Source organism: Artibeus jamaicensis, unplaced genomic scaffold, assembly GCF_021234435.1.
Source record: "Artibeus jamaicensis isolate MK-2021 breed Jamaican fruit bat unplaced genomic scaffold, CSHL_Jam_final contig_466, whole genome shotgun sequence".
NCBI lineage: Eukaryota > Metazoa > Chordata > Mammalia > Chiroptera > Phyllostomidae > Artibeus > Artibeus jamaicensis.
Window position 1 is genome coordinate 10,012,323 of NW_026521844.1, and position 22,886 is coordinate 10,035,208.

A 22,886-nucleotide genomic window follows, 5' to 3' on the forward strand; every position below is an offset into this window, starting at 1 on the left:
ATTTCTGGAGCACCAAGATCAGGCGATAAAGGCAACTGTGCCACTGGGTCCCACACAACACATAAAACATAAAGCCACTCCACCAAGACTGGGAGTCACAGTAGATGTACCTAATTCATCAAAACCAACACAAAGAGGCAGCCAAAATGGGGAGACAAAGAAACATGTCCCAAATGAAGGAACAGGAGAAAGCTCCAAAAGAAGAGCTCAATGAAACAGAAGTAAGGAACTTACCAGATATAGAGTTCAAAAAATTGTTGTAATGATGCTTAGGGAACTTAGTGATAATTTCAACAAAGACACAATAAACAAACAAACAAACACATAGAAACTGTAAAAAAGAACCAGTCAGATTTGAAGAATACACTATCTGAAATGAAGAATACACTTGAAGAAATACATATTAGACTGGGTTAAGTAAAGGATTAAATCAGTGAATTGGAAAATAAGAAACAGAACAAGTCAGATTAGCAAATTTTTATTTAAACATTAAAAAATGAGAATAGTTTAAGATACCTTTGGAACAACATGAAGTGTAACAAAATCCACATCATAGGAGTACTAGAAGGAAAACAGAGAGAGCAAGGAACCAAGACCCTATTTGAAAAGAAAATGACTGAGTAGTTTCCTGACATGGTAAAAGGAAAAGACACACAAGTCCAGGAAATGCATAGAATCCCAAACAAGATGAACTCAAAGATGACCAAACCAAGATACAACATAATTAAAATAGGAAAGATTAAAGACAAAGAGAGAATTTTAAGAGCAGCTAGAGCCAGATAGTTAGTTGTCTATGAGAGATGTCCCATAAAAATGTTATCTGATTTCTCAACAGAGACATTTCAGGCCTGGAGGTATTGTCATGAAATATTCAAAGTGATGAAAAGTAAAGACTTTCTACCGAGACTACTTTACTAAGTAAGGCTATCATTTAAAATTAAAGGATGAATAAAGAGCTTCCCGGAAAAAAAAAGTTAAAGCAGTTCATTACCACCAAGCCACCAGTATTACAAGAACTATTAAAGCCTTTTCTAGAAGGAGGAGGAGAAGGAGGAAGAGAAGGAGAGGAAGAGGAAGAGGGAAAGGAAGAAGAAGAAGAGGAGGAGGAAGAAGAAGAGGAGGAGGAAGAAAGTAAGGAGGAGGAAAAGGAGGGAATAACAGAGAAGCATAGTTATAAAGAATAAAATGCAATAAATATTGTACATACCTATCAAATATCACTTTAAATGTAGGCTTAAATGCTTCGATCAAAGACATAGGCTAGCTGAATGGTTAAAAAAAAACAAGACCTATACATATAGTGTCTACAAGAAAACCACCACAGAATAAAAGACACAAGCAAACTAAAATGAAAAGGTTTGTAAAAGATGTGTCATGAAAATGAAATTTTTAAAAAGCTGGAGTACTTATATCTGACAAAGTAGACTTTAAAGCAGAAGCTATAGTAAGAAACAAAGGACACTGCATAATGATAGAGATAGCAATCCAACAAGAGGATATAACCCTGGTAAATATCAATACACCAAATAGGAGCACATAAACATATAAAGCAAATCTTGATGAACAAATAGGGAGAGACTGACAGGAATACAGCCATAGCTGGGGATTTTAACACCCCACTGACTTCAATGGGTAGATCTTCCCAGCAGAAAAATCAACAAGGAGACAGCAACCTTAAACAATACATTAGATCAAATGGATTTAATTGATACCTTCAGAGCATTTCACACCAAAGCATCAGAATATACATTCCTTGAAAGTGCATATGGAATGTTTTCTAGGATAGACCACACTTAGGACACAAAACAAGTCTCAATAAATTGAAGATTGAAATCATATCAAATATCTTCTCTAACCTCAATGCTGTGAAAGCAGAAATCAGTCACAAGAACACTGAAAGGCATGCAAAGACATTGAAGCTAAATACGTTATTAACCAATGAATGGGTCAACAATGAGATCCAAGAGGAAATCAACAGATGCTTTGAAACAAATGAAAATGATGACAAAACAATCCAAAAACTGTGGGACATTGAAATCCAATGAACAAAATAAACAAACAAAATAGAAAAGGACTCATAGATACAAAGAAAAAACTGACAGCTGTTAGAGGACTGGGGGACTGGGGGACTGGGGAGCTGGGTAAAAAGATAAAGAAATTAAGCAAGGAAAAAAATAGAAAACAACTCATAGACACAAAGCACAGTATGTTGATTAGCAGAGGGAAAGGGAGGTGGGGGAGTGGGAAGAGGGTAAAGAGAGAATAAATGGAGTGACGGAGGTAGACTTGGCTTTCGTTGGTGAACACACAATGCGACATACAGATGATGTATTACAGAATTGTGTGGCTGAACCTATATAATTTTTATCAATGTCCCTCCAAAAAATTTAATAAAAATTTAAAAAAGAAACAGTATTTTGATTCTTGGTTGGGAATTTGTACATGTGGATGACTGACTATATGTATTGGTTTTATGCATTTTATATATGGGACATGAGTATCCACAAATTTTGGTATCTGCCGGGGTCCTGGGACCAACACTCTGCCATATCAAGGGGCAACTATGGTTAAATTTTGGAGGATCCAAAGTTGTATGTGGGTTTTTGACTGTGTGGAGAGTCAGCATCCCCAAACCCCATATTGTTTCAGAGTCAACTGTACTTTTGTGTCAACTTATTATTTCAGTGAGTCACTATTTCTGCTACCAAAATTAAATCGAAATGAATCACACTTGTGTGCAACTGAACCTCAAGTATTTGAATTGGGACAGAAGGCATAGTACTCAAAAACATTGCTCTTATTGACCTGGGTGAAGCCTTGGCTCAATCCATAGTCAGGTGTTAGACCCTGTTTAAATATTTGTGGTTGTTGATTGTGGTGAAAGGGACACAGTTAGCTTATGGGCTAAGGATGGGAGATATCTAGACCAAAACTGAAGGAATTCCATAAGACCATAGATAAAAACTGGTTATTTCTAGCACATAGAGGGGTGAGCAAAAGTAGATTTATGATTGTTCTTATAAAGAATAATTCATGTGGTGAAGACTGGGGGAAGGGGGTGGAAAGTTAGTGGAGGGGGGAAAAGGGGACAAATGGGGAAAACCTGTAACAGTATCAACAATTTAAAAAATTTTAAAGAAAATAATGCAAAATGGATCAGTATTGATACAAGAATAAAATCTGTATTTCACGCATTCACAACCATAAACATACTTTTCACAATATTTTCTAGGGACTCTCTACTTTGTTCTGTTTTACTGGAATCCAGCTCATCCAATTTTTGTTTACAATGAATTAGCTTAGGTTTGGGAATCTTTTATTGAAGGGTATCCTTTTAATAAATACGTTGAAACTATTTTGACTTAAAACTTCCTTTTAATCCCTGTTAATACAAAAGAGTTAAGGTAGTTCTCCTTAGGCAACCTGCTTCCTCCAAGAGGGTAGGAGAAGTCAAGCACATTAAATGCTTGTCTGAAGTGTGATTATATGAAGGAAAAGGATTACTGAAACAGCTCAAAATTTACTTAACTTAAGGTCTGTTCCCTGGGTGTTGACAAGTTGTGAATTACTACTGAACTGTTTGAGCAATGTTTAGTACTACTTGTACCAAAATCAAAGCACCTGTTTTAAATTCTGACTTCTGCTCCCACAAGCAGTCTTTCAGGTCTTTCAGTGTTCAAACCCTAGGTTCACTGATGGGCAGGTCAGAGGAGGACTATGAGTAGTTTTATTTTGGAACCATATCTATGTGTGTGTGTGTATGTGTTACTCTAAACTCCATAAAGAAGATCCCATTAGAAAAACTCAATTAAATAATTCTGTCTTGTCCATTAATTTGACACTTGTCAAAATACCAGGCAAAACTTGTGCCTGTTAGCCTTCATTTTATTACCCCTTAAATCAAACACTAATTGTTAGTTTTACATTTCATTCACTTGGGAGTATGTGGCTTCATTTAGTTTTAACCCTGGAAATTATTAGGAAAATAAAAAATGAAATGTAAGCAACTTATGAATGGGCTGAAGAATATGTTCAACCTATGTTACCGTTCAAGTAAATAAGAATAGACTCTAGGAGCAAAGCATTTTCACATAATCATGAAACAAGCTCAAATTGAAAAAAAACAATTAGAAATAAAGAAAGAAATGGCATTTAAAGAAGGGAGAAACTTTAGATACCAAATACCATATTACTATTCTCTTGCAGTGGTTGCGGTTGACTGTCCTTTGGGGTGGAATCTAATATGTGCCTGTTTGCTGCATTATTGGTGTTTATTTATTTATTTAAAATTTTAATTGAATTTATTGGGGTGGCATTGTTAATAAAATTATATAGGTTTCAGGTGTACCTGTAATACATTCTCTGTACATTGTCTTGTGTGTTCACCACCCCAGTGTGTCATTGATATTTAAATCTTACTTTTGAATCCCAAAGGCAAAAGAAAGAAAAGGAGTGACTATGTCAGGCATTGTGCTTACCTCATTAATAAAAATGTGAAAGGTATTTCTGCACCGGAGAAAAATTGATGGGCGTTAAATGATGGTGTAAATCTTATGGGAAACTTTTAAGACTGTAGAGATGATGAGATCTGATCTTTGAGTTGCAAATGAATAAACTGAGGTACCAAATAGTAAGTTGATTTGTCCAGAGTTACACACATAGTGATTTACTTTGATTAAATGCTAGTCACTTTATTCATTCTAATATATTCTTCCAGAATCATATAATTCATTCTTTCATACATTCACAGTTCATTCAACAAACATTTATTGAGTACTACTAAGACATTGTTTTAGATGCAAAGAAGAAATACAAAGAAGAAATGGTCCTTCTCTCAGGTATCCCCTATCAAAGACTTTATCTGAGGATCTTACTGGTTTCTGTGATTTTCTTAACTTTGAAGATTAAATAAACTTTATAAAATCCTTATATGATTCCAAATACATTGAAGATAATTATAGATGTTATTTTTCATTATATTATGTATTAATAGTACATAAAATTCTGATAATGCATTCTGTTCACTTGCAAGAATTAAGATTATTCCTTTACATGACTCAAATAGTTTTACTAATATTAAAATACACTGATCTCAAGAATGCCACATCCAAACTGAATCTGTTTTTGACATTCCTTAGACTCCTATGCTTCAATAAATTTCCCCAGATGTCCCCAAAAGACATGAAAGTTAACATGACCCCTTTCTTTAAAAAATGGTAATAGACATTTGGCAATGACAATGATTATCATGCTTCAAAGTTGATAAAGTACACTCAGTTTGCAGTGTACCTAAAGCCACCAGAGAAATGAGAAAATATGCACCCTGCTATCAGCTTGACGCTCAAAACAAGAAGCTTTATGTGACTGGATGACAAACTATCACCCTTGCAAAAGAGTTCTAACACCCATCAGCTCTTCTACCTTGCATTACACCTAACTGTGTGAAGACAAAGCCTATGAAGAAGTCTCTGACATTATTAAATAGATCACACAGCAGAGAGGAATATTAATAACTATAGTTAGCCTCAGCCCAGAACATTGAAGTAAGTTGCTAATATCAAGACTGTAATCTTACTGATTTTCTAATTTTTTTATTTAACACACTTGCACAGCAATAATGGCAGAACACCCATGTATTATCACAGTTTTAGATTCTTTAGATAGAGTAAATAATTTAATCCTGACAACCACCCTGTAAGGTTGATAATTACAATAATCCTCAATTTACAGAAAAGCGAACTGAGACACAGAATAGTCAATCAAGATTCTTGCCTAAGGTCACATAACTAGTAAGTGGTAACATTGGGATTTTACACCCAAGGTCTTCAGTAGTACACAGTACTTCTTCTACACTTGACTGCACAGATGCAGAAACCACCTGTCATCTTGATCACAGGTCTCACAAATGAGCACTGCTGGCCAGAAGGGAGAGTGATTATGAAAATGTGGAGAAAATGTAATGCTATATGCCACTACTAAACAAACAGCTCAGAAAACCCGCCCTCATCAAAGCACTAATACTAGTAATTTAGCGTTATTTGGAGACAAGTATATATCAGCACATTAATGTGTTTTAGAATCATTAATCATTTAGTGGATGCCATCATCATCATCAAAGCATGCCCAATAATTTATGAAAGCTCACTTAATTAAAATGGGCTCTTCAAGAATCACTGAATTTAGATGATGACAGTCTGCACATTGGGGGCCCCCAGTATATTACAGTAATAATATTATGATTCTCAGGGAAAACAGATTTCATTCCCCGATGAGAATGCAACAATGAGGAAGGAGAAATATCAGCTCATCCTGATGGGAAAAGTAGGCTTTCTGGCCAGCCTGTCCAGCTCTTGTCAAAGAGTAACAATCCTATACGGCTAATGAATTCCGGTTCCCCCAAAAGAAGCAAGTGGTGTGTAGCATCCCCACACAGCTCATCATCTCAGAGCAGATCACAAAGTTTATAGGGCCTAAAGAATGCACAGGTACCATATCTAATCCACTAGGGATGGAGCTGGTAAATTGCATGCAAGTTTGCCTTTTGCCTACTAGTGTGCTAAGTGGGTTTTCTATCAATCCTAAAATAGCAAACTGCACTCGCAGCTCTATAAATACCCAGGATAACAAAACAAGTTACTAGGGATGGCTGCATACATTATAAAAGATTCTTCTTTTACAAAAATATTCCCTTCCAAATTTCTTAAAAGAGATCTCTCTTAAGTATCCTTAAGTGTGTTGCGGTTTATGAAATTACGTTTACACAAGGTTGTAGAAAGGGGGAGGACAGCTAATGTTTATTAAATTTCATGTTTCTGCTTCTTATACCATTATCTTATTTAACCCTCATAGCCACAAATGGAATATGAGCCACATAAACTTGCAAGAAGTATCAGAGGAAATATGATAGGTAAAAATATCAGATTCAGCCCTTAAAATGGAAAATCACTGAATTGGCACTCCAGAAACTGGCTTGCTGTACCAAGTGTGCTACCAGAGTGGGCAGGATCCAAGCACCCTCTCAGAGCCTCAGTATCTACATTTACAGAGTGAAGGTTGTTGAACAAATACCTCAAAATCCTTTCCTGTAGAGACAGTCCATGTTTCCTTATCCATAATATTTCAATCCAAAATCAGCAGGGATGACAAAAGCTTTTAAAAGAAAATTTAATTGGAAATGGACTTTTTTGCTTTACAGCTTTTTCTTTAAAACATGATTAAGGAGATAACCATGGCTTTCATTAGATTCAATTAGAAATTGTACCATAAGTTTAGGAAATAAAAAAGACAATGGGGCATAATTAACATCAATCTATTGATTTCATAAGTCTATATTTACAGGAGGAAACTAATTAAAACCACCAGATGTCTACAGATGAATTGGTGGCAGAAGAATAGCTGTAAGTGATCATAGCTATAATGGGTAAAAAATAAAAATGAAAATGAAAGAAAAGTATAGCCTTTTTAATAAAGTAATCTATGTTTTATATGTAAGGTTGTTATGAGTCATTTTACAATCTATAAATCAAGAAAAGGATTACCTGTCCTGTTTGATACTGACTCCTCTAGTTCACAGTTTGAAGAAGACCTAGTGAATGGATCTTCTTCCCATTGTCAATCTCCTTTCCTCCCTTTACTGTCTATGCCAATGCTAACACAGAGACAGAACAAAAAAATCCAAATTTTAATAGTTGGGAAGCAAGTAAGAAATGCAGATAGATGAGCAGTTAGAACACCAACCTGGGAGTCACCTACCTGGGCTTCTTTATTATTCACTTATTCTAAAATGACATTTCATATTTCAATGTATCCATTTATAAGACACTTGCCTCTAAGTGCTTTTTGAGGCTTTTTGTGAAAGATGCTAGGACAGTGTACAATGATATAATATCTTAACCATCTTTTAACTCTAGTTCTTCTTTTCCAAGCCCAGCTTAGATATCTTACCTTCTCTGTGGAATCTGCACTGTTAAACCACAAACCACAGTTAGGTTCTTAGAGATAATACCTATTATTGATCACCTACTTTGTGTTAGCCACTGTACTAATAATGGTAATTGCATTGCCACTTTTTAATTCTCAAATGATAAATAAGAGTAACAAACAGTTCCTCATTTTATAGGAGAAGAAACATAGCTTGAAGAATTTCTATGTAGCAGAAAGAAAGAAGGAGCTCCTATCCTTTGTGATATCATGAATGGAACTGGAAAGCATTATGCTAAATGAAATAAGCCAAGTGGTGAAAGACAAATACCACATGATCTCACCTTTAACAGGAACCTAAACAACAAAACAAGCAAGCAAAATATAACCAAAGACACTGAAATAGGGAACAGGCTGACAGTGACCAGAGGGGAGAGGGGAGGGAATTTCAGGGGAAAAAGAGAAGGGTTTACAGGAACAAGTATAAAAGACACATAGACAAAAACTAGGGGGGATGGAAGTGGGAGGGAGGGGGAGGGCTGGATGGGTGGGCTAGGATGGGAGTAAAGGACAGAAAACTGTACTTGAACAACAATTATTGAAAAATGAAAAAGAAAAAAAGAATTTAAGAAACTTTTCTAAAATCACATAGCTGGTAAATTTCAAAGCTGGCATTTTCATAGTGTCCGTTTGACACCCTGTCCCAAAATGTTGTGTTTTTGACAACAATACTATATTGTTTTTTAATTCGTTCTGAAAATTCTTATAGAAATTGGACTTGATATTTATAATACTCTATTTAATTTTAGAGTTGCTTGTGTTACTCTCTGGACATTTTGGGTATACATACATCTTGCTGTAGTCGACATCTGTCATTTGCTAATCCTAAAATCAATGTTTAGAACAGTGATTTTCAACCAGAGTGCGGCAAGAGGCACACTGTTGTGTCACAAGAATTTTTAAAGCATGTAGCACCTGACTATTTACTCAGAGGCACTAACGTCTTTTCCCTTATATTGTCAAATAACAAAATGACAGCAGCCTTACAATAGCTGTCCAATATGAATGAACCAAAATTATACCTACTTGTTATATTGGCAAAAAATGTAATATATTTTTAAGTGTGTCACAGAATTTCAGTAATTAGTTTATGTGTGCCATGAGATAAAAAAATTATTGAAAATTACTGGCTTAGTGGAGGGATCAAGAGGAGATAGCAAGGAGGGAAAGAAGATAAGAAGGAAGGAAGAGAAGAAAACCAAAAGGCAGGGAAGAAAGACAGAGAGATGGAGGGAGGGAAGAAGGGAGAGAGGGGAGGAGAGAGGAGGGGATATGGGAGAGAGAGAAAGTGGCAGAAAGACGGACTTCCCTTGTTACTAGAATACATAAGATGTGTGGTTTAGGTACTGTCCATCACATGCACCAACTGAAGACACTGATGCAAAACCTAATAGCATAGGGGATGGCTCTCCTGGGTGGCAAAGTTTGAAGTGTGTTTTCTCAGAGTAATTTCTGCAAGCTCAGCTACAGTATCTGTCTTCAACCTCCCAACAATTCTGACCTCTCTTTAATGTGTAATATATTCTGTTCTGCTTAAATTAGCTAGTATGGATTTGGTTATCTGCAATTAACAGTTTGTCAAATTAATATCAGTTCTCATATTGGTATATATTTCTGTGCAATAAATTATTCTAAAATGTAATGTCTTAAAACAATACACATTTATTATCTCACAGTTACATGGGTCAAGAATATGGGCATGGCTTAAATGGGTCTTTCACAGGGATGCAATCAAGTCACTAGTTAAAAGGTCTGAGGCCTTATGCAAAAGTATAGCTGGGGAGAGGATCCTCTTCCAAGCTCAGGCAGTGATTGTTAGTAGAATTTAGCTTATTGAGGACTGTTGAAATGAAGGCCTCAGTTCCTTGTTGTCTGTTGTCTAAAAGCTGGTCTTGACTTTTTGACACATGGGCTTCTCTAATGGGCTCTTGCTTCATCATAATGTTCAAGCCAGAAAGGCAATGGAGAGATTTTATTAGCAAGACAGAAGTCACAGTCTTTTGAATCCTAGTTGCAGAAGTCACTTTCTATCACTTTTGCCAAATTCTATAGTAATTAAGTCACACACAAAGGTGGGATCACATTCAATACAAGGGTATAATTAGCAGAAGGCCAATGTGATAGTTAATTTTATGCATCAACTTAGTTAGGCCACAGTACCCATCTATTTGGTCAAACATCAGTCCAGAAGTCACTGTGAAGATATTTTTCAGATAAGATTAACATTTAAATTAGTAGACTTTGAGTAAAGCAGATTATCATCCATACTGTGGATGGTCTCATCTAATTAGTTGAAGGTCTTAAAAAGACTGACTCTCCCTAGGGAGAAGAATTCTACCTCTAGACTACCTGTGGACTCTAGTTACAACATCACCTCTTCCCTTGTTCTGCAACCTGATGGCTTGCCCTGCAAACTTCAGACTTTCCAGTTTCCATAATCACATTAGCAAATTCCTCCAATTTCTTTTTGTGTATATCCAAAGCCTATTAGTTCTGTTTCTCTGGAGAACCCTCACACAGCAGGGTTCATTAGAGGCCATCTGATAAGACTCTCTCCTCTAGTTTAAAAAGGAATAATTGTAGTGTTTTATATTAGACAACACACCCCATTTCAAATAATTTAAAATATATTCACAGAACCATTTGCGAGCAGCAGGAAGTTGTAGAGACCATTTAGTCTAACACTATTATTTTATAGAAGTGGAAACTGAGATACACACCAGTGTAATAACTTACTCAGCAGTTTAGGAACAAAACCAGAGCAAAAACTGAATTTTCTTTCTTAATACTCTTACCACTATTCCATGGATTATCCTAAATAGAAAGTTGAGAATCTCACTGGTGACCTGAAGTCCGTTTATAGTGAAGGAAAGTCTTCATGCAGGTGAACTGTGGGTTAGGAAGATTGTTCTTCCCTTGTGGGTACTGACTTTTGTGCTGGTTTGTTCTTATTCTCCAACCCAGGTTCCTTAATGATCAATGGTACCTATAACCAAGACAGGGGGCTGGGGTCATGGATGCTGCTGGTGGCTGTGCAACACAGCAAAAATAACTGGCCATAAAGGGATTAAGCCCCTGACCTCAGCCTCATTAGTGCTGATCTCAAACCAACTATTAGACACACATCATACTGTTTACCTTTAAAGCTATGCTTGAATCTGCTATGTTACTCTCTCATTAACATCTGGTAGCTAGAACTGATTTAATTGATATCTCCAGTGCTTTTAATCACTGCAGAATGTTGATGAGTAAGTATATAAAATAATTAAACTAGTGTTTTAATAATATTTTAGTTAAAATGAATCCAAGAAGCACCCTGAAATGCAAACTAGACAAACAAGAGCCCCTTTGATAAATTTTCTTGTTTACTGCTACCTGCACATGGTGGAAAATGTAGGGCTGAATTGTCAAAACTTGCACTCAGCCTGGGTGTTCATTATTTGAGGCAATTTGTGGAGATTAAAATTGTGGGTTTTCTAATGCACATAAACAATAAATCCTGTTGCTTCTTCTTGTCCAGCCCAGGGGGAAAAAATCAATGCTTTTAGGTAGGGAGTGTTGATTACAAATTATTTTGAACTGTGATTTTAAAATGACATCCAAGCTCCAGTGAGAGTTTGACTTAAAGTCATTTAATCAAGGATATTAAATTAAAGGTTCACTCTTCTCCAGTGTGATAGGTTGCAGAAGGAAGGCAAATGAGCATTAACATGTCTTATGCCAGGTGCTTAATGCATGTGATCACATTTGATCCTCACTACAAACCAAGAGACAGACATTTTAATCTATATTCTATTGCTCAGGAAACTTAGGGTCAGAGAAGTTCAATAACATTCTCAAGGACACACATTTCTCAGCTACCTGGGGAGCAAGAATTAAACTCGAGTCTATTAACTACATTGCCCATCTCAAATGCTTTCTACAATGTCCCCTATACCATCTGATTATTTTTAGCATATCTATTGTAAAGACAAAATCTTTATTTCCCCCTCTTCTTTACTTCTCGCCTCCCCAAAAGATACCCCCTCACCCCTATTCTACTCTAACTCTTGCGTACACACACATGCATACCACACACACGCACACAAACATACATAGGCTTGTGGCAGAGAAGAAAAAAATTAGTATTTGGGAAGCCAAATCTCCAGTCTGACTCCATCTATCTCCTCAGACAAGTCACTAATCTCAGCTTCTTCATTAATACACCTGTTCTCTATGGTATTGTTTCTTTCTAAAAGCATATATCTAAAAGTCTATCAAGTATTTTTATACTTTAGTATCTATACTTCCCTAAGTGAAGTAGAATATGATGTAATCTGGTTCCTTTGATGCCTCAATCCTACCAGCAATTTTAAGCCTCTCATCCTAAACTGCTTAATACAGAATCCATCACTAGACTCAGGTGGCTATAGAGCAATTGGTATATGGCTGGTGTGAGTGAGAAACTAAATTTTAATTTAATTAAAAATATATAAGTTGGGTGAAAAAACCCACAATTTTTATTGCTTCGCAAGCACTGGATCTTACTTTAATCATTGAAACTTTAGCATGTGAATTGTGATATATGAAACACACGATAGATTTTAAAGTCTAAGTTTAAAAAGTATATAAAATAGAGGCTTCCAGCCAAGATAGAGACATAGGTAGACACACTATGTCTCCTTGTACAACCAAAAAAAGGACAACAAATTTAAAGACAAAAACAGCCAGAACTGACAGAAAATGCAACTGTATGGAAGTCAGACAACCAAAGAGTTAAAGAAGAAACATTCATCCAGACTGGTAGGAGGGGTGGAGAAAGGCAGCCAGACCACGAAGAGAGGACCCAAGGCAAGGTGGTGGCTAGCAGAGTATGTAGTCCCACATTTGCATGCAGATAAACCAGGAGGAGCAACCGGGGAGCAAGACACAAGCACAACTCATGGTTCCAGTGCAGGGAAATAAAGCCTCAAAACCTCTGACTGGAAAATCCTGTGAGGGTTGAGGTGGCAGAGAAACTCCCAGCCTCACAGGAGAGTTTGTTGGAGAGACCCACAGGGTCCTAGAACGTACAGAAAACCACCCACCCAGCAATCAGCACCAGAAGGGCCCAATTTGCTTGTGGGAAGTGGGGGATGTTACTGAAAGCTGGCAGAGAACGGAGCAAGCACCAATTTTTCCGCTCGCATCCTCCCCCCACGTACAGTGTCACAACGCAGCAACAACATGGGTTGCCCTGCCCTGGTGAACACCTAAGGCTCTGTCCCTTACTATGTAACAGACATGCTGAGACAGAAAAATAAATGGCCCAAATGAAAGAACAGACAGAAGCTCCAGAAAAAATACCACTAAGTGACAAAAAGATAGCTAACCTATTAGATTCAAAATACTGGTAATCAGGTTGCTCACAGAAATGGTTGAGTATGGTCACAAAATAAAGGAAGAAGTGAAGGCTATGCAAAGTGAAATAAGGGGAAATGTACAGGGAACCAGCAGTGATGGGAAGGAAACTGGGACTCAAATCAATGGAGTGGACCAGAAGAAAGAAGTAAACATTCAACTGGAACAGAATGAAGAAACGAGAATTCAAAAAAAATGAGAGGCTTAGGACAACCTTAAACATGCCAACATGCAAATCATAGGGATGTCAGAAGGAGAAAAGGAAGAGCAAGAAATTGAAAATGTATTTGAAAAAATAATGAAGAAGAACCTCCCTGATCTGGCAAAGGAGATGGACTTCCAGGAAGTCCAGCAAGCTCAGAGAGTCCCAAAGAGGTTAGACCCAAGGAAGCACACACCAGGGCACATCATAATTACAATACCTAAGATTAAAGATAAGGAGAGAATCTTAAAAGCAACAAGAGAAAAGGGGACAGTTACCTACAAAGGAGTTCCCATATGGCTATCAGATGATTTCTCAAATGAAACCTTGCAGGCAAGAAGCAGCTAGAAAAAAGTATTTGAAGTCATGAAAGGCAAGGACCTAAATCCAAGATTACTCTATCCAGCAAAGCTTCCATTTAGAATGGAGAGGCAGATAAAGTGCTTTCCAGATAAGGTCAAGTTAAAGGAGTTCATCATCACCAAGCCCTTATTATATAAAATGTTAAAGGGACTTACCTAAGAAGGAGAATAATAAAAAATATAAACAGTAAAATGACAACAAATTCACAACCATCAACAACTGAACCTAAAAAGAAAAACAAAAACAAACTAAGCAAACAACTAGAACAGGAACAGGATCACAGAAATGGAGATCATAGGGAGGGTTATCAGTGGGGGAGGGGGAAGGGTAGAAAGAGAGAAAAGGGGAATAAGAAGCATAAATGGCAGGTAGAAAATAGACAGGGGGAGGTTAAGAATAGTATAGGAAATGGAGAAGCCAGAGAATGTATAAGTATGACCCATGGACATGAACTAAGGTGGGGTAGGTAGGTGGGCACTAGTGTGCAGGGCAGAGGAGAATAAAAGGGGTAAAATGGGACAAGTGTAATAGCATAATCAATAAAATATATTAAAAATATATATACTATCTCATTAATTGTATTACTTGTTACAATTATATTTTGGGTGAATTGGCTTAAATCCAAAATATTATTAAAAATAACCTCATCTGTTTCTCTCTTTTAAAAAGTTCTTTGTGACTACTAGAAAATTTAAAATTACATCTGTGGCCCTGACTGGTGTAACTCAGTTGGACATCAGCCCACAAAGCAAAAGGCCGCTTGTTCAATTCCCAGTCAGGGCACATGCCTAGATGTCAGGCCCTGTCCCAGTCAGAGCATGTGCAAAAGAGAAAGCAAACAATCAATGTTTCTCTATCTCTCTATCTCCCTCCATTCCCCTCCCTCTAAGAATGAATAAATTAAAAAAATCTTTACAATAAATTTTTAAAATCTTTAAAATAAATAAATTACATTGATGAATTGCATTATATTTCTACTGGATAGGGATACCTTTGTTCCTTCTTACTAATGTAGTAGGTCCACACTAGGGTCTTAAAATCTGTATTTTCAGTGGATTCTGAAGTCCAATCACTATTGACAATGACTGTCAGAGGTTACAGCAAAGTGTTTCTATAGCACCTTTTTTTATGTGATTTATTTTCTTACATAATAGTATTAGATATTCTTGTGCTTTTTTTGGTTAGTCCTCTGCATCTTAACTGAAAAAGTAATCAAAAGTTTTAATTTATCACCACTTTACAAGACCTAAATATTGCAGAAGAGTTGGTACAGCTAACTCACTTTACATGCCAGCCCTTTGTATGCCTGAGGTAGGTTTAATCCAAATTATTTTTTATAGATACAAAGAGAAACCACCTTCAGAAAGCCAACCATCCTCTCTAATTGCTATAGAGAAGATCCAAAGATGAGAAGGGCTGCTCTTATTTATTTATCTATTTATTTATTTAGAGTAGTGATGTCACTATAATAAGGATGAAAAGGTTCTGGGAGGGAAGGGTGGTAGACATAGCAGATTAACGCTTAATATGTGCCTTCCTCTATCACAGGCCAGAAGGCTAAAAACACATGCTTGGGTCCCCTGAGGCCTGGGTAGCAGACATAATTTAGGCCTGGCCGAACAGAAGCATTCACGTGACATTTGAAGGCCACAGTCTAGTAGCCGTGTTGAAGAGAGGACCAAAATTCCATTTAACTTACTATTCCCAAATATTTCCATTTAAACAAGTAATTAACATAATAATTTTAATAATCTATTTTATATTCTTTTTTAATACTAAGTCTTTTGAAATATGGCATAAATTTTACTCTTATTGCGATCTGCATTTTGATTAAGGCAGGGCTCAGCAAACATTTTCTGTGGGAAGCCAGATAGTAATATTTTAGGCTCTGTGGGCCAGCCACATACAGTTTCTGTGGTATATATTTATTTTTGTGTTTGTTTTAAACAACATTCTTAAGTATAAAAGTTGTTGTTACCTCCTGGCCATAAAAATAAAGGCCACCTCAGGCTGTAGGTTGCAACCTCAGCTTGAGTGTGATGCATCAGCCCTCCCCTCGGTCCTCTGACTCCTGTGCTAAATCTTTCCTGCATAAGGTAGCAAAAGGAGATTCTCTTCTCTGCAATGGAATGGCTGAACCTGCACAGAGGACTGTACTCCCCTTTCTGCAGAGGAGGGCACTGAGTTCTAGGGAATTTGAGCAACTTTCCCAGGTCCCATAGCTGGTAAATGGCGGGCTAGAATGAGAATTCACACCTAAAGTTCAATTCCAAAGCTCATGTTTTTAGACGCTGAATCAAACATTCTCTATTGCTGAGATGTTCTTTACCTTGATTAATGAACTTTCACTGATCCACTGATTTAGTCTACCAATGTTTATCAAATGAATATCTGTGCAACATTATGAATAATATGTACAACATATAAGTAATAGGGACATTGCTCTTACATTTAAGCTTATTCTTGAAAAGGTTCAGATTTCTTATCAATTTAATTTATGATATACAAAATGAAGTGCAAAATTGACAATTATTTGCTTGCTTCAATCAACATAAATGACAAATCAGATAATTCAGGAATGATCCAGTTAACCCTAAACTGGCAGAGGTACAAACATTTTATATTCTCACTCTAGTTCTAAATCAAAATCTTTTATTAGCTTTGGACATTATAAAGAGGTCCTAAAATAGATACAGAATCAAGGAGTAACAGCCTACATTTCACTTATGTAATAAGGGGCAAAGTAATCAATCCTTAGTTAGGCCAGTATATTAGTACATTTTCTTTCAGTATATTTATTTACTTGTGTGATTATTCACTGTATAAAACTTTTACCCACTGTTTTTGTTTGTTTGCTTGCTTGCTTGTTTGACAGTAGCCCTCCAGAATTCTCTGGCTTTGCTATATACTAAAGTAAATCACTCATTACTCCTCTTAACAAAATTTAATGGCCTCATATTTTAAATTGATTTCTCTTTGAGCCAATTCTCCATTACCAAGCCTTTCTGGAACTGCAGTTAAAATGCAAGCTGGATATTTCTGATGTTTCTTATTTAAAATCCAAGTAAATTTTTTTCAGTATCTCTTCTACCCTTAATTGTGCAGTTGGTCTATACACTAACATCTTGTGCTCATCTGTGTAACTCCCTGCCTTGATTATAATAATGTTTTTCATACAGTAAAGCTCCTAATAAATGTGCATAAATAAAATATCTGTAAGGGAAGCCAAGAAGCCTAGGAGTCTTTTCTCCTTTTAATTTTTCTTTTCAGTTCATGTGACAAATGACATTATTTTCAGTATACACTCTAATCTCCAGTGTAATTATCAAATGGGCTGCCATATTGGTTCCAAAGAGTTTGAGTTCGGGAGTACCTCCCCTCCAGGAGCAGGTAACAAATACCTTTGGGTGGAGGACTAAGAGCTTAAAGCATAATGTCATTAACTCTAGGGGTGTCTTTGTAGTATTTCTATAATAGGAATCTAAAAAGTATAAACTTTTTTGGATACTGCAAAATCTGGTCCAAAATGTTTTTTTTTTTTAATTAGGAAAAAAGAGTGAGAACACTTGGGGGGAAAAAGCATCCTTTCTTCAGAAGCTGAGAGGGGAAGTCAGGAAAATCCTAAACTGCTAAATTATATTATTAAAAGATAGACTTTTAAAAATCAAACTATAGCCCTGGCTGGTATAGCTCAGTGGATTGAGCACGGGCCTGTGAACCACACTATCATGGTTCGATTCCCAGTCAGGGCACATGCCTGGGTTGCAGGCCAGTTCCCGGCAGGGGACACACGAGAGGCAACCACACATTGATGTTTCTCTCCTTCTCTCCTTCCCTTCCTCTCTAAAGATAAATAAATAAAAATAAATTTAAAAAAATCAAACTATAGAATCATTTTTATTTTCATTAAAAATAAAATAAGTATCAATGATAATTTAATAGGATTGATATAATTCAAATTTTAAATAGTAAAATCTATGGTTGAAGTAGAGATATATGTGCATTTATGTTTGTATATATGCATATATTTTTAAATTAAATACTAAGACATTTATGTACATGAGATATGTCGAGGGAAATATATATATATGTATATAAGACTATCTTTTTATGTTCATGGAGAGAGAGTTGTAGCAATTTAAACAATGTTTTTATTATTCTTACCTACTTTTGCAATGTAAGTGAAGTTTTATTAAAATTCTAGCAAATTGATGATTGGCCATGAACTTGTTTATGTTTCATGTATAATTATTAAACTCACACATTTAATGAGCTATCTTCAGGCTCCTCAGCTTATTTGACGTTTCTTTTAAATTATAGACTAAAAATACTCACAAACATTTGCAGTGCCCATTGACAGCTGCCATGTAAATGGTGCCCTCTCTCACATTAGTGTGTACAATGGACTGTTGCTTCCTCTTAAGCATTTCTGTTAACATCCACATCTTACTGGTATTGAAAAGGGTATTGGGTTGAGGAAAGAGTTTCCACTGTACTAAAAACTTTTCTGACTAGTTTTATTTCCTGATACTTACGGTTGAACTGGCTTCTAACATTACATTGCTTTTTAATTTATTTAAGGTTCTGAGAAGTGGAAATGTTCTGTAAGTTATGTGTAAAGAAGTATTTAATGTCCCCAAAGAATAAAATAAGTGTCAGAGGTATGTGTAAAACTTGAAGGTACGTTACTGTAACCCTTTCTCTAGAGGAAAACAATATGTGGGTTTTAATCTTGGGTCATCTTATTTGTTCTTTTAAACAGGAAAACTATTTAACCTTTCTCAACTTTTTAAAACCTCTTTAAAGTTTTTGTAAGGATCAACACAGATAATTCCATTCATAGCATCACCTAGTACAGTACTTTATAATAAAGAATCACTGAGTGAATGATAGTTAATATTAATTTTTGTGTTATTGGGGAGGTGTGATTATAAGGGTAGGAGATGACATTTAGATCTAGAAATATAGGGGTTCATTATTTGCAGCTGACAGGATGTTTTGTATTGTCCTTTCCACAATAGAAGCAAAATAAGTTATTAGTATGGAGTTAATTTAAATATAACACAATTAACTAAGAGAACAGCCAGCACTGTTAAACAGGGACAGGTCCAATTCTGCAGAGCACAGAGGACTCTATGCCTCTAGGATTATAAAGGTGATTCACAAAAACTATTTGCACTTGCATTCTAGCAGTACTCATATTTTGCAAGTTGATAGTGTGTGTCCGTAAATTGAATAAGCAGCTGAGTATGTGGTTAGCACAGACTTTAAAGTAGTCAGTGGTGTACTGTGATCAGCACTAGAGGTAGTGAATAATTAAATATTCGGGTGTTGTAAGCCTGTTATTAAATCATTGGTAGCTTTAAATTGACCACAATAAGAGCATTTACACCATAGCAACTGGCAAATGCTACAAATCCCAAGTTGGGCCCACCCTAAAGACCTGATTTACCACTAAACTACTGATAAACTACTGATACATAAATATTTGATTGCCAGCTTTAACACTTAATTCTTTATTGCCTTTAGAGTGTTATTTTACTTTTCTTTCTTGAAATTTCCTCAAGGAAATATTATAATTATTTCTTCGTCACAAAGGTGCTTTGAGGATTGAGTTACTTTATGTAGTCACTAAATATATACACTATAAATGGTAGTTCATATTAATAAGCCAAAATCATGAAAGAGATACAACAAAGAGAAAATCAGAAAATAAAAGTAAATGAAAAACTTCCTGAGAACAATTAATTTTTAAAGATTTTATTTATTTATGTTTAGAGAGAGGGGAAGGGAGGGGGAAAGAGAGGGAGAGAAACATTGATGTGTGAGAGAAACAAGGATTGCTTGCCTCTCACAAGTCCCCCAAATGAGGACCTGGACTGCAACCCAGGCATATGCCCTGCCTGGCATAAAACCAGCAGCCCTTCAGTTTGTAGGCCTGCACTCAATCCACTGAGCCACACCAGCTAGGGCGAAAACACTGGATTTTTGCTGTGTTAACAGCTATCACTAAGTAAGTGATTCTAAATTTATAACAATATGTAATCCACTCAGTTCAAAATTTCACTCACCATGAAAAGATTGTTGTATGCTTTTCCACTCTCCCCAAAAGATGAAATGAGAGAACCAGTTTTATCAGAGGTGCTTTCTTGGTTAGCATGCTGCTCTGGGACTGGCTCATATAAACTGTCCATAGAGCCATCCTGCAATAAAGAGATTTGTGAGTCAGAAAAGAACAAAATGATCATTTTCCTTGAAAAGTCATCTAATAAGAGGTGGGTCACCAAACCCACCTCTCTATGTCACCCCATTTGAATTATCCCAGGCATAGAGATTAAGAGTTTATGGTGTGCCAGTTTTGAACAGTGAACAAGAAAGTGAAGAAAGACATTCTCACCACTTATTACAGAGCCAGAAATTCAAACAAGATTGTAAGTGTTGGAGAGCCATGCACAAAATGAGGTAATTTCTCAAGAAGCACGATGAAGACATCAAATTCAAGATACTAAATAAAGGTTAATTTGTGTACCAATAAACTGTGTTGGGTGTCAGACCTTAGATATATGCATGTCTTTAATTAGCACTATGTCCTTAAATGAGAAGCACAATCTGTTGTTTTATAGCTTCCTCAACTGTAAGGCAGCAGTTTTTACCGTGCAAAGCAATTGTCAGGACCAAATGCACACAGTATGTGCTTTTAGACAGCAAAGGTATTTCACAAGTACAATGTAGGCATTAATATTAAGGTTCATGTTTTTTTCATATTAAGAAATAATACTACTTATTTGTTTTTTTATAGAGTAATGAATTTTTTAGAAGTGCAAGTTTGCATTTAAAACCATCGTGAAGCATATTGTAATCTTTGTATTTGGGAAGCAAACGTATTAACTGAATTCGCTTGCTATATATTTTTTCTTTTTGAGACAGAATTGCTCTAGTTATGCATCATCTAGAAACAGTTTTAAGGGAGAGAGGTATGCACTAAATATATTGAAAATTTCTAGACATGGTAACTGTTGATGCTGATAATGGTGTCATCAATATAAACGTCACTTGGATTATAAAAAAGTCTTCATGCTTCAAACAATGAGGAAAAAACTGCTGTGTTGCATTGAAATGGTCTCATCTTTAAAAATGTATTTTAAGATACAAACAACATAAAGATTGAATTCTTTTGTACTGTCTGCCTTTGGAACTCTAAACCAATATGCTCTACAATTTGAAGTTCTTAAATAACCCCTGCTCCAAACACATGGCAAATTGTTAGAAAATTTTAAAAACCTAAATAAGACCTAAACATGTGTGTTCCAAAATACATAAATATATAGAGCATTCAAAACCTAACAAAACATAAACTGATAAGCAGAGGTAATGCTTTGTACCTAATAAACACCCATTCTCAAAGAGGTAGCACTGACCAGATTTTGGGCCTTGTGAGATACCATGCATTAGACGTGTGCCCTCCACGTAAAGCAAATTCCATGCTGAAATCCAGGAGCTACAGCAGCACTCACTATAGAAGGAGGCTGAAAAACAAAACAAAACTCCTTTCAACAGTTGTTGGGCCAGAAAAGCAAAATTCAATAATGCAGCCGCAAACTGGGATCTGAAACAAACTCAGCCAGTTCAGTGATTGGATGATTCATACACCAATCTTGGGATGAGGTCTCTGGACCAGAAATACAAGCCTTGATTCTACATTGGAGCCACAGACAGACTTGAGATCTTGCCTCACAACTGGATGGAGAAAAGGAAGAGACCAGGAAGGAGAGGAAGAGAGAGGGTAAGAGAGAGGAGAAAGAGAAAAGGGGAGAAAGTCAGAGACATAGGAAGCAGGAAAATGGGAGAGGAAAGAGAAAAATAGTTATCACTCAACAGTAGCCAAGGTATATGAAAGGATCAAATAATGAGAATGAGGGCCAACAGCATGGACAGTCTGAAAATGAAACCATTTTATTCAAGATAAAATTAAAATCATAAAATGGATGAAGAAATAATTTTTTAAGATTTTTAAATTTATTCATATTTAGAGGGGAAGGGAAGGAGAGAGAGAGAAAGAAATATTAATGTACGGTTGCCTCTCGTGGGTCCCTTGCTAGGAACTGGCCTGCAACCCAGGCATGTACCCTGACTGGGAATCAAGCCATGATCCTTTGGTTCACAGGCCTGCGCTCAATCCACTGAGCTACAGACCAGCCAGGGCTATGAAGAAATAATTTTAAACAGCATATTTATTACCTTCACAGAGCTAAATGAAAAACTAATTCCAATTAAAAATAATCTATGATGAACACAAAATAAGCAAAAATAAAACAAGAATGATTAAATAACAACAAAAAATTTAAACTCTTGAAAATGAATAATTATAGAAATTTGTGGTAAATAATCAAAAACTGGGATGAACTCTAGACTTTTCAAAAGAATTAGAAAGTGCTGAGGAGTTCTCATCAAGAGTATAGAATAAAAAGACAAATAGAAAACATGAAACATTCAGGTAGAAGTGGGAGGGTATATTGAGATTCTAGAACACAGGATTAATAGGAATTCTAAAAAACTAAAATTACAGAATTTTTTTTTAATTCAAGAAAATCATAGCCCTGGATGGTGTAGCTCAGTGGGTTGAGCGCAGACCTTCCAAACAGAGTATCACAGTTTGATTCCCAGTCAGGGCACATGCCTGGGTTGCAGGTCAGTTCCCAGTGAGAGACACACACACACACACACACACATATATATATATATATATATATATATATATATATATATATATATATATATAATCTGAGGATATATTCATTGCTTTTAGAAGAGAGTAAGATATATATTTATATATATATGAGGATATATTCATATATATATATATATATATATATATATATATATATATATATATATATAGTGGCCAGTCAGTATTTAATATAGGAATATAAGAATGCTTCAATATTTAAATACATATTAAAAT

The 22,886-nt window shown here is 35.9% G+C and overlaps 1 protein-coding gene across 1 annotated transcript in view; it reads right to left on the reverse strand.

Annotated features, from left to right (window-relative positions):
- LOC128627745 (putative uncharacterized protein ENSP00000383407) overlaps positions 1-22,886 on the reverse strand; it is an 82,927-nt gene that overhangs the window by 45,676 nt on the left and 14,365 nt on the right. The window contains exons 2-3 of the mRNA XM_053667235.1: positions 21,343-21,450; positions 19,996-20,127 (exon numbers count right to left, since the gene is read on the reverse strand). Coding sequence (XP_053523210.1) covers positions 19,996-20,127; positions 21,343-21,369 — 159 coding nt within the window. The 5' untranslated portion in view covers positions 21,370-21,450. The remainder of the gene's footprint in view (positions 1-19,995; positions 20,128-21,342; positions 21,451-22,886) is intronic.